Genomic DNA, 19,748 nt, shown 5'->3' with positions numbered 1-19,748 from the left:
TCTCTCTCTCTCTCTCTCTCTCTCTCTCTCTCTCTCTCTCTCTTTTTGTTCTGAATTTTATGCTGCTAGAAACTGAACCTGGGACCTCAAAATTTCTAGTCAAGTGTTTACTATTGTGGGTCACTCAAATCCTAATTTCATTATTATTTAGATTTAACATGAAAAAGCAAAGTCATTTCACTTTCACATTTCATCCTAAGAAGACTGTTAAACACCGTTTTTCATAAAATAAAATGCGTATAAGTTCTTATAGTATGAAAATGGCCAAAGACTAAGGGGGAAATGTGAGTTTTCTCTAAATCTGTTGTTTCCCTATCTTGTGGTTTAGAATTACTGATAAAAAAAAATTCCTCATTTACTCTCAAAAGCAAATGAGCAAAAAGAAAACTCTCCTCTAAGAGTATTCCGAGGTCCCCCAGGGCCTTCTTTGTGCTGCCAGCTGGACACTTTAGGCTGGTCACCTCGTTTTGCCACCTTCCCTGACTGAGAGTGCCCAGGCTGAGTCCTGCAGCTGCCTGTCTCCTTCCTCCACATTTTCCCCCTAGTGACATTTATCCTCCAGTGACAGCTCCTTCATTTCTCTCAGACTTATTCCTCTCCAAGGGTAAAACTGTATCTTCATCTAAGTGATGTGCCCTCTTTCCAATACTCTCAAGGCTACCACATTTCCAAGCACAAAGCCATTACTCCCTCTTCATAGAAAACGGTCATGTAGATTGCACATACTTCTGGAGTTCTGGGGATAGACAAGAGGAAACTTCCATAAAAGATGTTAATAAAACTCCTGGCATTTTTACAACATTTGTGTCTTGCCTAACATTGAGGCTTTGTTTGTAGCAACTCTTCTAATCCTCACAGGGATCCCTCTACACAAGGTCATAATAAAAGTGTTGCTTTTATTATGTTTTATAAAAGTAAGGATAGATAGGTGGTGTATTAGTCGGGGTTCTCTAGAGTAACAAAACCTACCGAGTGAGTGAGTGAGTGAGTGAGTGTGTGTGTGTATGTGTGTGTGTGTGAGAGAGAGAGAGAGAGAAAGAGAGAAAGAGAGAGAGAGAGAGAGAGAGAGAGAGAGAGATTGTACATATATAAACACACTATATCATATATATGTATATATACATATATACACACACATATACTCACTCTAAAAGAGTGAGAGAGAGATGAGGGAGGTGGTTATTAGAGTGATTTACAGGCTATGGACAGCTAATGCAACAGTTGTTCAGTGCATGTAGTTGGGTGTCTCAGCTGGTCTTCAGAATGTGCTGGAATCCCAGCAATATGCTTTAATGACAGTGAAAGAGTAGACGATAGCAAGGTGAGAGCAAGCAGGCAAAGAGCAAAAGCTTCCTTCTCCCGAGTCTTTATATGCTTCCAAGTATAAATCATAGTCCTGATCAGAGATGGAATTTCCAAGCTCAAATGACGTGGACTAAAGGTGTGTCCTACTACCTCACAGATCCGGAGTAGAAGTAGACCTTACCACTTCACATTAAGCAAAAATTCACCACATGTGTACTCTCCATTTTGGTGTTTTAGTTAATTCCAAATGTAGTCAAATTGAAATCCAAGAATAGCCATCACAGGTGGGAAGAAGCTGCCAGAGTCCACAGACGATCCTGGCTGAGCTAAGACCAGTAGTACATGGCTTCCTTTCCTAGACAGCTTTGTGAATGAGGCCAGATGGAGCCTAAGCCCAAGAATAGTTGTCCACTCTACCCATTTGATTTGTAGGTTTTCCCAAGACAGGCGGAAAATTTGGATACCATACATATAGCTGCAGTTGTAATGTAAGCTTCCCAAGTCTACAACATACAATAGTGGTATATTCTCTTAACTGAGTTTGGTATCCAACTGGATCCAGAAAGAAGGCCACTCTCTTACAGATAGATCATGTCATTGTCCTTGGAAGGGTAATGTTCCTACTGCCAATTACTCCAGAGTAAAATACTTCCTAAGATAGAATATCAAAACATTTCCAGAAAACATACTGAGGAGTGAATTCTTGTCTACTTTTTGAAGAGGGGAAGAGGGCCAACTTATACGCATGTTTCAACAGTACACCAAAGAGTGGGAAAATAAGCATACTTTTTTAATCTCAAGACCTAGGAGGCAGAGGCAGGTAGATCTATCTCTGTGAATCCAGGGTGAGCCTGGTCTTCAAGTAGAATTCCAGGCCAATCAGGGCTACATAGTAAGATCTTGCCTCAAAAAGTGGGAGGTAGCTATTCATGACCTATGTACTGATGAGCATGAGGAACAAGATCATCCACTGTGGTCAAAATCATGGTAACCATCCATCAAGGGAAGGAATCTGACCCCTAAGAGGTGTGTGGTAACTTCCTATGTCTCTTACATCTGGATCACGGGAATTAGAACACAACTGCATTCAACACAAACTGGATAAATTTGATCATAAGTAAATCATACCATAATAAGGCTGGAAAATTAAGACATATGGTGATAATTAGGAGACCTTCATGGAGAAGAAAGTAGCAGAGAGTGGCAGCTTAGCTCTGAAGTTAGCAGTCGCCATGTGAACAAGCAGGAAGGCTCAGGCATGAACAGGGAATAACTGTGAGGATGTCCCTGTCCAACAGGAGGAGTGAAGGACTCATTTTCCCTAACACCTTCCTTAAACCTCGTGTTAGTATGTGATACACCCTTCCTACTGAAAGTGTAGTCTCTATTGCCCAGCCCTGCCAAAAACACAGTTTCAGCTTCCACACCTCCCTGCCAAGGCCTGCATTGTAACACACTCCCATGTAATATATGCACGTTGAAATCTTAGAAGAGCTTGCTCAAAGCACTGACCTCTAGGTAAAGTCTAGCACATGCCCACATACACACACACACACACACACACACACACACACATACACACATACACGTGCGCGCGCGCACACACACACACACACACACACACACACACATTAACAAACTGGAAAATTCCTTCATTCGATCACCCTGTCTCTCACCTGAACACTCAGAGAAGCAGAATTTTACAATGCAGAGTGCAGCAGGGCCATCATGAGGACTTCAAGTCACACCATTTCCTAAGCACGTGGCCTTTAGCCCTTTACACTGTTCCCGAAGCACAGTTTCATATCTGTCGAGCAAACAACCTATCAACCTAGAAGATTACACACATCATATGAAGCAAAATGTCACCATTTCCAATCTCCACACCTGCACACAGTACCTTTTCCCTCCTTTTTATATATATCAATGTAATCTCTGTATTATGTGTATAAATAACTAAAAAGATCAGATAGATTTATTATCAAATTGCACCCATCCAGTAGTTATTTAGAGAACTATTCTTATTTTTATTTTCCTGCAATATTTTCAGCTTGGGCAACTATTAGCTTTGTGTGACTTTGATAATCTAAAATACTACATTGACAAAGGAAAAGTTTCATAAAGACTTCTTCCTGTTAGCGGAGGTCATTCACACAGAACACAGAAATAGTTTCTAAGGGCTTGGTGAGCAAGCAGGAGCTCTCTGCAAGGAGTTCAGAACTTGACTCACACCCTGGACTTTGTTCTTCTGAGTCACTGTCTGACCCCATCCCCCACCCCTGCACCACCCCCCACACCTCCCCACTGCTCTCCCAGGCACCACCCCAGCAGAGTTTCATTTTACTGGAATTAGACTGTGCTATTTATTGTTACACTTGATGCTCTGTAGTGACCACCTGTTTCAAACTCCCATGGCTACACAGCGGGACTTAGAGGCAACATATTGTAGTAGCTTTTTCTTCTTCAATCCAGTAGAATAGGTAATATAACTAACTTATCTTTTCTGTAGAATTGGGGCTTTAGGGTAGTTTCAATTTAGCAGTCATTAAAGGTTTTTATAAATTTTTATAGACCCAATTGATAGCAAATGTAATATTTTGTTTTGAATTTTCTTATTCAGAGGCCAGTTAACTTGAAGTCAAGGATAAAAGTAACTACAATTTTTTTTTTGTTGTTTTTCAAAAACTAAGCAAAATAGGGTGAGAAACTGATAAACAAGGAACTATCTAAGGTATTTATTAGATCTATTTTTAGACAAGTTCCATTCCACTCTACAAAGGTCAAAGTGTGGCAGTGTGGTCCCTAGCAATTTAGATTAGTAAAGTTTTATAACCCTAACCTTATACCAGGTCTGCTCCATTATCGTGACAAATACAATTGAACATCTACAAATATCTGCTCAAAATCCACAAATCTACAAAGGCATTTATGTAAATCAATCAATAAAATTCAAATACTTGATTATTTCTCAACTATAGTTCACCCAGTCTAAAACACATGGGTTGCCACTTAACATTCCTACAACTAGAAAACCATAAACATCAATGATCTTGAATTTGATGACACATTTTAATATTTCTGCTTGACATAAGTTTAAAACAAAGCAGGAAGATAATCTGAAGCTCAGAACACACAGGTATTTGGCAGGTGTGGAGTATGGGAATGTCAATCAAGTTTACAAATTCACGTTAGGGTAAAGCTGGCACAGCTAAAAATAGACTTTTGACAATGTTAGGCACACAGCACAAGAAAACAAAATAGAAGTCCAATTTCCAATGCTACGTAAGGCTGTTTAGGCAACATGGCTGAAGGAGACATCTGTGACTGAAAGCCCAGACTTCGATTATTTCCCCAAGGTCACGGTGTTGAGGAAGTTTGTCTTCTCTCTGCTTCAGTTCACTCCAGGCATCTGAAGCAAAAGGGAGAATGACTGGCTGGACTGTGTCTCATTTGGAAGTAAGCCGTGAGCCACCTGACAGAGTCTGATAGCCCTCATGAAATGTGTTGAAACCTGAGTGAGAAACAGGAACATTTCTGAGGTGCTCAGGACCCTCAAACACAGTGATTTCCTAATCTTGTTGCTACACTTCACTCCAATCCAGCCTTGCCTTAGAGTCGACAGCTGTGAATCATGGCAAGGCTCCTTAACACTCCAAACCAAAAATTAATTAAGCTTTTCCTCTTCTTTGTTCAAGGTACAAAGTAAGTTGCTTTTTAGGTTTGGAATCTATAGATGATGAATGTTACGTATTCATTGGATGCTGTTTAAAAGGTACCAGCAGAGAGGTCCACAGGTGAGAACTCAGTGAGTCCCCCCACCTGTACCTCACCACAAATCCCACCCAGCCCACTGTCCACCCGGAAATAGTCACATCCAAACCCAAGGGCCTACCTACAGCTTAAGCCATGGTGTCAGAGTCTTCAATAACATAGTCATGACTCTCCACCATTTCTTAGTAGTTACATAAAGACAAGGAGATGTTCTATTTTCTTCTCAGTATACTGGAGTACCGCATCCTATGGCTACCTACAGCTAATAATAATGTTACTCCTGCTGTCTGTGGTGGTTTGAATGAGAATGGTTCCTATAAGCTCATAGATTTGAGTGATTGGTCACCAGAGAATGGCACTATTGGAAAGTATTAGGTATGGAGGCTGGAGGGGAATAATCCACTGGAGGTAGGCTTTAAGGTTTTCAAAAGCCTAAACCAAGCCCAGTGGCTCTCTTCCTGCTGCCTGCACATCTGGATGTAGAACTCTCAGCTACTTCTCCAGCACCAAGTCGGCCCCACTGCCCTCCATGCTGATAATGGACTAAACCTCAGAAGCTGTAAGCCAGCCCCAAGGAACACTTCCTTTGATAGGAGTTGTCACAGTCATGGTCCCTCCTAAGAACAACAGACCACAGTCTAAGACACTGTCTCCTCCCAGACACAGACTACATGCACCCCTTTGAAAAAGTAAATCCACCAATCTGGGCTCTTCAACGTCACAGAAATCTGTGGTATGAGTTAGTGGTGGCATTTTATAAGTCAATACACTTTTTAAGAATTTCCTCTCCAAGATGAAGCAAGAGAAGCCTAGTGACAAGCACAACGCACACCCGTCCTTACAAGAGAACTTCCACAAATTGGTAAATACAAAGCAGAAGCGCTTGGGGGCTGGCAGCTGTCGATACTGCTGCAGTGAAATCAAACAGCGGAAACCCCAGGATCTTGATGTTTTGTTCAGAGATGTCTCCCCCAAACTGTCCTGAACCCACAGAGCAAACTCTAGATAAATTAACAGTTGAAGCTAGGTTAATGCAAACAGTGCTTAATTCAAAGCAGGGGCTTCTCTCAAGCTCACTAAATCCTACTTTCCTTTAAAACTTAGGAGAAGCTCACTAATCTTAGCTGTGTTCCTTCACAGTAGGTCTTCCATATACTTTGCAGATGATACGTTACAAAAAAAATCACACCAGTCACATTTGAGAATATCAGTGCATGCCACTTAGATTTATATGACAGGTGGCCTTTTTCCTTCATATTGAAAGTTGCTCCAGTGGCACTGGCACTATTTGTATGGGGTACTGTGCATGTTTGCTCAATACTTATAGATCTGCCATTTTCTTTAGGAGAGGTATGAAAAGGTGTATGTGTCTGAAAGATGAAGGACCAATCTCACCCAGAATGCCAGAAACTTCCCCTGAACTATTACTGTTTCATTACCCTAAACTCTACAGAAGCAAACAAATGATAACCAATAAACAGCTTCTATGTCTATTCTATTGATAGCCAGGTACTTCTAAAAAAGAAAAAAAAAAAAAAAGCCTATCAGCTTGTAATGTATTTTTTAAAACACCAATAGAAAACCACAGTTCCTTTTTTTTTTTTACTTTCTCATTGTATGTAAGTAAAACTGAGCCTCCACACTTGGTCACCCTTAACCCTACTACACTTTAAATCATTGATGTCTAGAAGTAAAGACACTTGCTGTCATAGAATCAAGGCTTGTTACACTTTGAAGGGACAAAGTGGCCTAGCCCAGAGGAGCAGTTAAGTCTATTCTCAGTGGCCAACTTGTAGTGCACTCTTGAGCTTAGTCAAGATCATGAACAGCTATTTCAAAAAGAGAAAGAACATAAGCCCTCCAGCATCATTTCTGATAACATCTTCTGATCTCATCTGTGTAAATCACCTCTGAGTCCAAAATGACACTTCATGAAAATGGAGAGGAGAGAAGGCAACTTTCAAAATAAGCCAAAAAATGATGCAAAGGCTTGGGTTTGAATGTGCTGCAGTGGCATCATCTGAATTTGTGGAAGTATTTCTGGTTTGCTTTTTCTTAAAATGGGGAAAGCAATTCAAATTAAAATCTTGACATTTTCAGAAAATACAGTGGAAGCCTGAATTTTTTAAAAAGTTGACTAATACAACCACTTGGTCCCACATGCAATGCGACAGAAACGACAGCAGACCCTTCGCTCTAGTGATTACGTCAAGTTGACTGACCATAAATTCTTTACTAATGTGGTTATTTAAAGGGGCTGGAGAGAATTTGCCCTGCTCTTGGAATGATTGCACCAGCAGCCACTTCTCAGCACCCACACAGGATGGCTCCCACCCCTGGAAATGCAGCCCCAAGAGGATCCAACACCTTCGGCTTCTGTAGGCACCCACATTCACGTTCAAATTCAAGTTTCCACTGTATTTTCTGAAAATGTCACGTGCATATATCTATACCTATACACAGAATTAAATAAAAATAAAATTTTGTAAACCACATCTAGTCAAGCACCTATCTCCAGTAGCAAGTCCCAGACCTCCTAAATTCAGAAAAATAAGGACCCGTAACTGGCAATCACAATTTAAATAGCCAGAGCTGAATTTCTCCCTTGAAGGCACATATACTTTCACCAGATCAAAAAAGGTAACTAGATTATGCAAATGTTCACAATAACACTTTAGTATTTACTAGGTACGTGCTAAAAGCTGGGCATTGTACATGTACCCGCTGATTTCCTTTAGGCACCCCAACATCCTCAGGAAGCAGAGTGCCATCCAAGCCGTAGTACCTTCTAGACTTCAGACAAACAGCAACTACCTCTGTCAGTTTTAGCAATCTAGAGCTAGAATTTAGCATACAGCATGACATAGAGCGAGCAACAAATTACCATTTGTCTCGATGGTAAGCTTAAAGAGATGGTAAGCTGATCCATCACAAGGAGGAAAAGTGACCTGGCTGAGACCACCAATACAAGTGTTGAGGTTCCCCTCTTGCTGTATATTGTAATACTAAATACTGGCCCTGGTTGGTCCCTGGGGATGAGGGAATCCTCACGTACACCAAGTGATGCGATGGACCCACGCTCCTTAATTTAAAACTATTGGTTGACTCAAGATGCCTACAGCCTACAGCTGAGCAGATGAGAGGTCAGCGGAGTTTCGGTTCCCAGGCTTGGGAGGCTGAGGAGGACCACAAGGGAGAGAGGAGAAGATGCCATGGGGTAGGTGAGTCATGAAAATACGGCCACGAGGGCTGGCCAATTGGAGTTAAGAGCTGCTCAGGCACAATATGACAAGTCATAACTCAGGATTATTGATAGGGAAGTAGATAGATACTAATAGCTTAGAGGGTAGACATCTGCCCAGTTCTAGTGCTCTTTAAGGCTTACTATAAATATAAAGGTTGTATGTCTTTTATCTCGGAACTGAATGATCTAAGGTGTGCTAGAAATCTAAGATTAAATATTTACAAAAAACAAGAGTTAGCCCAACTCAGGAGACACCGAGCATCGAAGATGCTTTTGGCCACAGCAAGGGGCACTCCTCACTTGAATTCTATGGCTGGATCCCAAAGAAAAGTAATCAAAACTCACGCAGAGGTTTCCTGGAAACAGTTCAAACAAACCAGTAGCAAATAGTCGATTTTCTTACTGTTCAGTCTCCAAATGGCTTTTAATTGTGTCACAGTCAACATGGCTAAAGAGAGAGGCACTCTCATCTTTAATAAGCTACAAACTGGTAGGCAAAGCCAGACAGGTAGCTTACCAGTATGCTACCAGCTTTGAGAGGAAGGCTTACTGTAATTGTTGGTGAAATGTCTTATTAACTAACATTTGTGACTTATCATAAGAAATTACTTCCACCAGGAGCACCTGCTTTCCAAACTATTCCTTGCCCTTAAGCCTTACAAAAAAATTCACACCCTGAATAATGACCGTATTTTCTACCCTGAAAATCTTAAATGTACACCAGATAGAGAACAGTACATCATCATACTATAAGCACATAGAAAGGACATGGCTGTGAATACATTTGTGAACACGCAAATGTAAACATGTAATTATATACACGCCAGCTGTAGATATGCATTCTCTATACAGCGATTGAAGGAGTTACTGAAACTTCCACCAACTGCTCCGAAAGACTTATGGTTCAAAGTTCCCACGTTGCTTTGCTTCCTCTGGGCAGGTGAGTGATAAACTCAGCTCTCTTGGATGCTGTGCAGGTTCAGACTGTGTTGTAATATTAGCGTATCATTGCCCTACAATGATAAGTCAAAGGTGACTGAAAGCAGAAGTTCAGCACCTGCTTTGCCGGGTCAGCTTTACATCTGATGGGAACAAAGGAAAACAGGAGAGTGCAAAAATCAGCCTCCCACCATTGCAGTGTGGTCTATCTTGAAGTACACAGGATGTGATGTGCACTTCAGGATGGATTTTAGAATTAAAATCCAATTTTCATACCAACATTTCCACTTGGTACCAGAAGACTAAAGGGATAATATATGTTCCTTGTTTTTAAATAGTTTTGCAATTTGGAGAAAGTTTTTACGTAAATAAATAAGAACATAGAGGTCCCAAAGGGAAAATCTATGTCCCCTCCTGTTAGAAGAATTCCTTGATTAAATCAAGGAAAAATCAAATAATTGTACTTTTTTTTTTTTTCCGAGACAGGGTTTCTCTGTGTAGCCCTGGCTGTCCTGGAACTCACTCTGTAGACCAGGCTGGCCTCAAACTCAGAAATCCGCCTGCCTCTGCCTCCCAAGTGCTGGGCTTAAAGGCGTGCGCCACCACCACCCGGCTAATTGTACACTTTTTTTAAATCAAAGAACCTGGTGAGTTTGTCTGTTCTCTCCTTGCTGTTTGTCAGGAGGACAGGATATCTTGGAGCTCACTCTAGTCTTCTCTTTGTGTAGCTGAAGGCTCCTCTGTCTCCACTTTCCTTATATTCGAATTACAGCCAAACACTGGCACATCTCCTGTCTTCACCTCCCTGGGATTATAAGCATACATCATCATACCTAGCTGGTGGGGATTTGAACCTAAGAATTTTGTGCATGCCCAACAAGAACTCTACGCACTGACTTACATCCCTACCCTCCAGTGGATATATCTACAGAGTACATTCCAACCAGGAATTCGTAGGACTGTGGAGTGCTCAGGCAAACTCCATCTTACTTGTGAATTGTAGGTACCTGTCAGAAAGTTCTGTATCAATGTCTTAATATAATAAACAAGTAAGTTACTGCTCTAAAACAAAATTCCCTCTTCCTCAATAAAGTGTCAGTTTTACTCAGACATAAACTCAGGCATACATATGTTTGCCCTCACACAGATGACCAGTTAAAACAGGCCAGCACATAGCAAGAAACTCCTAGAGAAACAACACTTAATGCTGGTAGCTCAAGCCAGCGGGGAGCAACTGGAGAGATGGCTCCACACTTGTTGCCTTTGTTGATAGTTTGGGTTCAGCTACCAGCACTCTCATGATAAGTTCACAACTTATCTCTAACTCTAGTTTCGGGGGACCCAGCACTTCCCCTTGAACTCCACAGGTACCAGGCACATGTGGTTCACAGACATACATGTGAGTAAAATGCTCATTCTCATAAAATAAATCTAAAAGAAACGAATAAATAAACAAACAACTGGGGAGACTACACACGCGCTTAAGCATGTAATTTTTAAAGTGAGATTCATTGAACACGGGAGCCCTACAGACAATGATTTGAAAGACAGACAAAAAATTCTATCAGGCAAGCACTTGTCTCCTCAGGCTTTGTTATGAAAGAGTTGCTATCTGATGGGGGGAAGCAATGACCTGTCAAACTCCCATGCCTGATTGGTTATCGACTGCTAATCAGATCAGTCATAGAGTGAGACACTCTCGATCGATAGATAGATAGATAGATAGATAGATAGATAGATAGATAGATAGATATGGATAGAGATAGATATAGATATATATCTAATATATGTGATATATATTAGATATTTTCTTTATTTACATTCCAAATGATATCCCCTTTCCCTGGTTTCCCCTCCAAAAAAAAAAAAAAAACTATTCCCTCCCCCTCCCCCTGCTCACCAACCCACACCCTCACCCAATTCCTGGCCCTGGTATTCCCCTACACTGGGGCATAGAGCCTTCACAGGACCAAGGGCCTCTCCTCCCATTGATGTCTGACCAGGCCATCCTCTGCTACATATGCAGCTGGAGCCATGAGTCCCACCATGTGTACTCTTTGGTTGGTAGTTTACTCCCTGGGAGCTCTGGAGTGAGACTCTTTGAAGCATGAATATAAGTGAGGTTGCCTGTGATGATAAAGACCCTGGTCAGACCAGAGTGTAAAATCACAGCCCGCTGACCAAGCAGAGTCAGGCCCCGGGGTATAGTCTGAGATCTGAAGTAGAGAAAGGAAAGGAAGAGCTGCCTCTCAGAAGCTTTGGATTCTGAGAAGTAGATTAAGTACTTAAAATAGGGAAAATCAGGGACAAATTAAAGCTCCATTCTGCTAGGACTCAACATCACTTGTCTCATATTCCCCAGGCAGAGGTGAGGACTCTCAGATGTGCAAGTGATAAGCATTCACCTGCTGACCTCCACAGGGGCTACAGACCTCTCAATGTCCCCCTCCCAGGAAGTGGCTGTCCCCTGAAGAAGGGAGCCAGGAGACACAGATGTGCACAGCACAGTGAACTTCCTTTTTGCCTGCTCTGCTGATGGGAAGAGGAGCACTTAAAATAGTAACACACAGTGACAGGTGGAAGTTGCCATGCTCCAGGGACAGATCCAAGTTTGGATAAGGCTAAGCTTAAGATAAATAAATAAAAATGGAGATGGTAAAATATTCATTTGAAAGACAAACTTATAGAACTAGACATAAATTTAAGAAAAAAAATTAATGGTGGCTAGAGAGATAGCTCCATGAATGAGCACCCAGCACTCATGCCAAGGTGCCCACAACCGGCTGCTGTAACCCCAGCTCCAGAGGATACAATACCCTCCTCTGGCCTAGGAAAACAACCCCTCACATGACATATATTCACAGAGACACACATACAAACATTTATAAAAACATAAGATATAATCATCTTAGTATAAAAGGTACTCATTATTTTTATCTACCTGAAAAAAAAAAAAAAAACTACAAATAAGTACGTACACAGTCAGGCTCCATTTGAAAGACTGTTTGCCCAGAGTGCCATCTGGGAGCCTTAACGACTTCACAGTGCGATGACAAAAATCAAGCTGCCCTCCGAAGCCAGAGATTTGAACACCTGGAATGTTATTTTAAGTTTAAGTGTCATGAGGGATAGATATTAATACTAGTTTTACACCAATCACTATTCCTTTGGCAACCAGCAAGAGTTTAAGGCCAGAAAAGAAAAATCTTGATTATCTGAACCCTGTACATAAGAAAAGCCAGAAAACAGCACTATTTAAAGTTGCATTTTAAAGTGTTACTGACCTAAATAAAAGCAGCACTAAATCCATACTAGAAGATAATTTCATTACTGAAATACTGTGTTCAGAAGCACTGCCATTCTGTAATTGTGAACAGAATGCATCTGAAGAAGTGTTAAATTCCAGACTGTGGTGCTGAGGGGGTGGAGGGAAGAAACATGTTTACAGCCTGTTCAAATCTGCAACTTAAAATGTTTGATAGAAATTGTTTTGAGTAGCTCAGGGAGATAGCTCACTAGTCAGTATTATTTCCTGGGCAAAGCATGAGGAACTGAGTTAGAATTGCCAGTGTGCACATAAAAGCCAGTCACAGGGCCCTGCACCTGGAACCCCAGTCCTGAGAGATGGAAAACAGGCAGATGCTGGGGTTTCACTGGCTATCTGGACTAGCCTACTTGGCAAGTTTCAGAACAGTAAGAGACCCTGTCTCAAAAACTCAAGCAGAAACTGATAGAATACACCAGTATCAACCTCTGCATGTATGGGTAAATGTACACACACACACACACACACACACACACACTCACACACACAGGCAAACACCACACACACACACACACACACACACACACACACATACACAGGTAAACACCACACACAGACACACACACACACACACACACAAGTGTGTGCACTAAAGGAGAAAATTTGTTTTAAGCAATGCTTTTAAATATGAGCTTTATTTTTAAGTCAAAAGTTGCTAAACATATAACTGGGGACCTGCCACCAACTCAAAGCCCTGTAAGACAGGATCTAGGACTTCTCCGATGAGTTAATTTCTAACAAAATCAGTCACTCTGTACCCCTCTTTCTGACATGATACCATCACAAAGACCTTCATAGATGTTTTGGGGTACTCCCAGTGTTCTGTGGCATGCCTCTATGGTCACTGAGTAGGGGGCGCCTCATCGTTCATTCCCCGTGGATTATGAACGTTCAGTTCCCTGTGGATAACTCCACAAAATGGTTATAAAGATGCAAGGTAAGTTTCACGGTCATATACTGGGTTAACCCTCATCTACCATTCATGGAGATCGAATCCTAAGTTTATTTATTAACCCTTTGGGAAGGAAAATAAACAAACAGAAATGGATTCTACTGACTTGTGAATAAGAGACAGTACCAACATGAGTAGAATCTCTCAAATGCATTGTGAAAACGTTCAAACTCCTACATCCAGCAAAGCGAAGCCCACGAGGAAACTCGATCATATATGAGTGCATGCCGTTACAGATGCAGGGGAAGTGCTCTCAATCTGTTTTGTTGGTGAGAACGCATTGCAAACTCAATGTTAAGGCACACTCTGCGGAAAAGCGATGTCCTGGGCTCTGGGTTCCTCTAACTACCCAACACCAGCATCTCCCAAACCACTTCTGCCCACACTGCTCCTTCTCAAGTACACTTCGATTCTCCCTCACTCTGAGTAGCCATCGTCCATGTGCGCTCCACCCAGAGACTAAACGCCTCCTGTTCCCCATATAGAGCATACTACCTGCTACTATTTTCCCCCCTTTGGTATACCATGGCTGGTTTGCAGGTGCAGCAAGGCTAGCCTGAATCGGAGTGCAGTGCCGCGAGATGATAGCCGGAGTGGTTCACTAACACCACCACACTTCAAATAATTATATCACTTGCTACATTTTTGCTAAATCAAATGTTTGTAGTTGAGTCAAACAGTCTCGGAATACTACACACAGAGATGCTCTCAGACAACTCATAAGGAGTCTTGCCACTGAAATAAGCATACTGAACTAACACAGCAATGAAATTATTAGATGACGGCAAGTATGCTGTGACATCATTGCAGTGTCACAAGCCTGTCCGGTCAGAGTCCTTCATTTCCCCGTAGCTTTTTTGCTGGCAAAGAGGGTCTTCTATGTCTACATTGGAATTTCTGAACCCCAGTATTATGACCACCTGGAATAGAAAAAAATCCTCCCCTGTTGAGTGTGTCCTGTGAGCTACAGGGCACTTAGTGTCACCCTAACCCACTGGATGGGCACCCCACACCAACTGTGGCAATGAAAAATGTCTCCACACATTGCCAAATGTCCCCAGGGAGGAAAAATTATCTCCCCAAGAGAACCACCGATCTAATCAATGCCAAGTCCTTTAATCAACAATAATGATAGGTCAAGAGTTGACCTACAGGAGTCTGTGTATTACATAACAACCCAAACTAAAATCTCTTTGCTAAGCAATCATTGGTCTTCTGTTAAGCCTGTTTCTTGTAATGAAAGGCGCTTTCTCACAGCACAAGGGAAGTCATTTGCCAGTGATCTTCAACCTCTGAGGAGCTCTGAGCCTTCCACTGTGGTAGACCCAGAGTTCACCGTTTAAGGCCCAGCAAGAGTCAAGCATGGAGACTGAGAATGGCTCCCTCACCCTGACCGAGCGAGGCACACCTTGCTGTGACAGGCTTGTGGTTTCCACTCAAACAAGTTGTTCTGCCAGCTTCGCACAATCCCGGTTTCACTTTGTCAGTAATTTAATTTCACTGAAGGCTGAGCCCTGATACTGACTTCTTGTCAACACTTTAGACCCAACCACTCCTGAAAGCGGCTCCAGGCAAGCCCTGTATGCAACGCTCTTGAAATTAGGGGCCAAACAAACATGTTTCACCCAGTCCGTAAGCCTCCTCAAGTGTGGGCTGCCGAGGTTCAAAGCAATATGACGGTAGAGAGCACGCTCAGAGCTAGTACAAGAATATTTCAAAGGCTGAAGTTTCTTTGACCAGATAAGCCCTAGGAGAGGATGTACTGAGTAGGGAAAAGAAATTAGCAGTTTGTCATTTTCAATGGACATTATAAGGACCTTGAATATAGTGAAAGTAAGTATTTTCAGCAATAAAACTTCGGATTGGAACTTTCAGATTCACCAGAAATGTGGACGGACAACCCTTCCAGGCAAATATCATTGCTGTGGAGTTGGGACAACAACTCACAGAAAGAGATAGGCCAGCGTGGGACAGGTTGTTCATTTGAAATATTTACTGTTAGATTTTAAAGCAGCTAGTGCTGCCTGAGATTTTAAGATTAGACTGTTAGGAGACAGGGAAGACTATCAAAACCGTCTGTAGCATTGTTTTTCTCCATGAAACAGTGGCCCTGTTTAAGATTTCCTGGTTGGTTTTAATAATGACGGAAGCCACACTATGGAGACAGAAAGTACACATTTCTTTATCTGAAGCACAAAGTTTTCCATTTTCACTATTTCCACAAGTAGACCATAGCACGTTTCCTCACTTGGAAACATGTTAATTAGGTTCAAGAGGCCAGATAAGGGGGTAAGCATTATTTCAAAATTATATAACGTCTATGTCGCATTTACCTAGCAACAAAATTTTATTACTGATTTCCTGGATGCATATTTGACTAGTGGGGAGAAAAAAAAATCTCATAGCAGCTTAAAAGAATTTTCCTGAAACCAAACACTCACACATGGGCACTGCTGTCCACCTAAACTCCAACAGAATGTCCACAGATGTGGTTCATCTCCACTTTTACCTTCTTACCCAAAGTACTACAACAGCGGGGAAGGTTCATTATTCTAAAAGCAACCACTGACAAAGTTGTCGGCCCGAGGCAAGACAGTCCTGCCAGGTATGACCAAGGTGGCTTTCACCAGCTGTCCCTGTCATTTTCCATTTCCAACTGCCTAAAAGCTACTTTCAACTGATCATTTTTACCTTTAAATTACAGTAATAGCCTATAAATTCACTTCCTAATTAAAATGAACAGCGTCACCATTAGCAACCAAGCATGACCAGGCTGGAAAACATTAAAATATAAAGCACCACTCTGGTCAGTATAGAGATTTACAACAAGATCCTGACACAGTGTCAGTTACAGATGGCTTCACACTCCCAAGTCAGTTCTCAAGCCGATTTTTTAAAGAGTCTATTTTAGAATGAGACACAAGAAAGAGAGAGGAAAGATAGATCCATAAGCACAGAAATTCTCAGCAACTATTTTCACTTAAGGTGCAAGCCTTCAGTTGGTATATGTTATATATACATATATATGTATATGTATATACATATATATATTAGATACAGTACGCTTATTGTACATGTAAAACACACTAGTGAGACTTACTTGACGGTGACTCGGTTTGATAAATCCTGTAGATCCCCGGGATGAAAAAGCTGGGCTTCTTTCAATCCAATCTGTTCACAGGCTTTCAAAAAAACGTTTATGTTATCCTGTGAAAAGAATTGGAAAGTGATTGCTTAGCTGAGCTTGCTCGCAGACAAAGGTTACCAATTTTTATGATACAAGTTCGCAACTTCAAAGTCCAATTATAGTCAGCAAAAGAGGCGGTGGCAGGAACAACCGCAGAAGAGTATTCGAAAGAAAAAAAAAAAAGTCCGCCAGCACGTATACTTTCAGTCTTCCAGAGCAGAGAAAGGTGGTGCTATCTTATGCCCGAGCATACACTGTTTCTGTGATCTTTGTGACTGGCACGTTAAACATTACCTGTTATAGGACAAGCGCCTAGCCAGTGAGCAGTAATCTACACTTTGATGTCAGCTCTGCTCTGCAAACAAACGCCCTCTTCCCAGCTTCGCACGACAAGCTTCACCTCTTTAAAAATAACTCCAGCTACTGACATTCACCCACCCAGAAACTGTTGGCAGGGAAGAAATAAGAGGAGGAACGTTCTGTTTCTATGATTACAAATTACAGAATGGCTGTGGAATACCACACCTGGAATCTGGGTTTGGTTGCTGATCCAGCTCGTGACAGGCACAGAGACCATGCTATCCGACCAAGGAGAAGCCCGGTGCTTATTGGCTGAGCCTTACCATAGGGGCGTGGCATATTACTCATTCCCTGCACCTGTCTGAAGAGCTGCCTCCAAAAAACTGAAAACCTATCCCCCACCTCCAAGCTTGACCTCCTATCTCATTTCAAAGCCCCAATCTTCCATTTACAAACCAGTGCTTGCCACTGTGCTATGCCTGCTGCATGGGACCACGATGTGTTCTATTTTCAGGGCGCTGCATTGCAACCACACACATTTGGTTACCAGGATTAGCTTTGGCATCTCCCCTTACAGCTCTTGAAAAAGAAAAAAGTATTTTATGTGGCTGAGTTCCTGGTGAGTCCATGTGGACTCTCTGCTTTTGCTTTGCTGGGAGTTGTGGGTAGGGGAATGCCTTGCTTGCAGGCTGGTACACGCTTGCCCACTTAAGTTGGCTGGCAACAAGGCTCTGTGGTATGGGCCTCCCTGGAGCCACACCCCACGTCCCTCCCAAGCCGAGGTCCACAGACCAAAGGACTACCTGCCACTCGGAGAAGGCAGTACTTTATATGCACAGGCAGCAAAATTGGGTGTTATGCAAGGTAAGAGGGGTATCCAAAAGAATGAGAGAGGAAGAGGCCGGCTGATTCATCAGCTTAAGTTCCTCAGAGTATAAGGGGACTTGAGGAAAGTGCAGGAGAATGTGTGCCCAGTGAGAAGTAACACTGACTGCCAAGGAAACAAGCGACACTAGAAGTCAACAACAACTGTTTGTGGAAGAGGAAGGCTGTCCCAGGATGCTCTGGGACAAAGACAGCGTGAACTAGCTAGCCAGGAACTGAAATGTTTGCTTCATTTGAAATAAGTTGGCCCCAAAGATGACAGAAATTTCTAAGCAAAAAGTTGAGCAGCCTACACAGGATCATTTCATTTTTAAATTGACATTATGTCCAAAAGGTGAGGACAGTAAATAAAATGGAGAGAGACTGACAAAGACATCCAAAATTGACCTCTGACCTCCATACACATACACACACATACACACACATAGCCACATACACATGAACATGTACAAATGTTTACAAACGCACAAGGTGATAACCTATTGGCAAACTTCCAATAGGAACACAATGGTATCTTCACTAGTAAGTTTACAGTTTCTGAATGCTATATTATCTGTAATTATATGAAAACACAAATTAACAATTTTGATACCCACTCTCAGAAGAGCAGACAACAAAAATATCTCATTAGGCCAATATCCCATACTCAACAGGAAGCAAATCTCATATTTGAGGGAGGAAAAAGGAAAAACAAATTATTAAGCATCTTCATATCTGCCTAATTTGGCTTTGAATGCTTAAATTTATATAAAATTATCAGCTGAGAATATAGCGCAGTGGAAGAATGCTTGCCTAGAAAACACAGAAGTCCTCAAGCAGGGTGCCTGGAACAGAGATAGATAGATAGATAAATAGATAGATAGATAGATAGATAGATAGATAGATAGATAGATAGATAAAGAAACAAAATCAAACAGAATAAACTTAAGAAACTAAGAGTAAAAACACCCCACATATTTTACAAAAACATAATAGCACTTACCTGGTGAGCAAAATGTTCAGGTTGATAAGCAGAAAGCACAAATTCCTCAAAGCCCATCTAAGTATTTAGAGAGAAGCCACTTCAAATCAAAAGTGGCTCTACTCCATCGGGAACAAAGTTCAAGGAAAAGCACAAGTGATGTGATTACATCTTAGTCTTGATTTAAAAAAAAAAAAAACCTCATCATCAGCCACAAAGCAGAATGCTGTTTTAAAGGCTTAGTGGTTCTCGGTTTTAAAGCAGACAAACGTCCTATATAGACTCACACATGGCCTACGCACTGGAAATGAGGTCTACTCCAATCAGAATTGGAACTTCCACCATGCATCCTGGACTGGAGCCCACTGGTAATTTATTTCCTGCAATTTCAAAGGATCCAAGCAGAGCATTGCCTCAGGGGATATACAAAATTATAAAATAAAAACTTCATTTCTGTTCCAGCATCAAGCAGCCACACCCAGTTCAGCATAATAAAAAGAAAGCATTTAGCCTTTACTGGGTAGAATCATTTTCACTAGAAACTACCAAAAAAAAAAAAAAAAAAAAAAAAAGTAAAACAATAATAACAAAAAAAGGAGTATAAATGGAAATCAAGCTTATCTAATTGGCCTGGGAGCCAGGACTAGCTTTAGAGAGATTACTTATGCTTTCTGGCCCCATTTTCTTTATCCGTGTACTGAGCGCATACAAATCTGCAAGCCATTACACAGGACCGGCCATTCTGTCTGCAAGAAGAGGGATGTCCAAGCCCCTTGGTTCCTCACACAAATGTTCTATAGCTCAACCAAAGACATCCTATCAAAAAGAGCATGCTTTAAACACACGTGACCCCTACACATTCAGGGCCAAAGGTAACTT

At 41.7% G+C, this 19,748-nt stretch overlaps 1 protein-coding gene across 19 annotated transcripts in view; it reads right to left on the bottom strand.

Moving 5' to 3' along the window:
• The window catches only part of Lmo7 (LIM domain 7), a 195,364-nt gene that overhangs the window by 76,249 nt on the left and 99,367 nt on the right, over positions 1-19,748 (bottom strand). For 15 of the 19 annotated variants that reach the window (XM_031363014.1, XM_031363015.1, XM_031363018.1 and 12 more), the window contains one exon: positions 16,637-16,743. In XM_031363014.1, coding sequence (XP_031218874.1) covers positions 16,637-16,743 — 107 coding nt within the window. Of the gene's footprint in view, positions 1-16,636; positions 16,744-17,017; positions 17,203-17,248; positions 17,287-19,748 lie in introns of those variants that run through there. The other 4 variants (XM_031363024.1, XM_031363028.1, XM_031363032.1 and 1 more) reach the window with 4 other exon arrangements.

Source organism: Mastomys coucha, unplaced genomic scaffold, assembly GCF_008632895.1.
Source record: "Mastomys coucha isolate ucsf_1 unplaced genomic scaffold, UCSF_Mcou_1 pScaffold9, whole genome shotgun sequence".
NCBI classification, from domain to species: Eukaryota; Metazoa; Chordata; class Mammalia; order Rodentia; family Muridae; genus Mastomys; species Mastomys coucha.
This window is presented reverse-complemented; position numbering and strand designations above follow the sequence as displayed.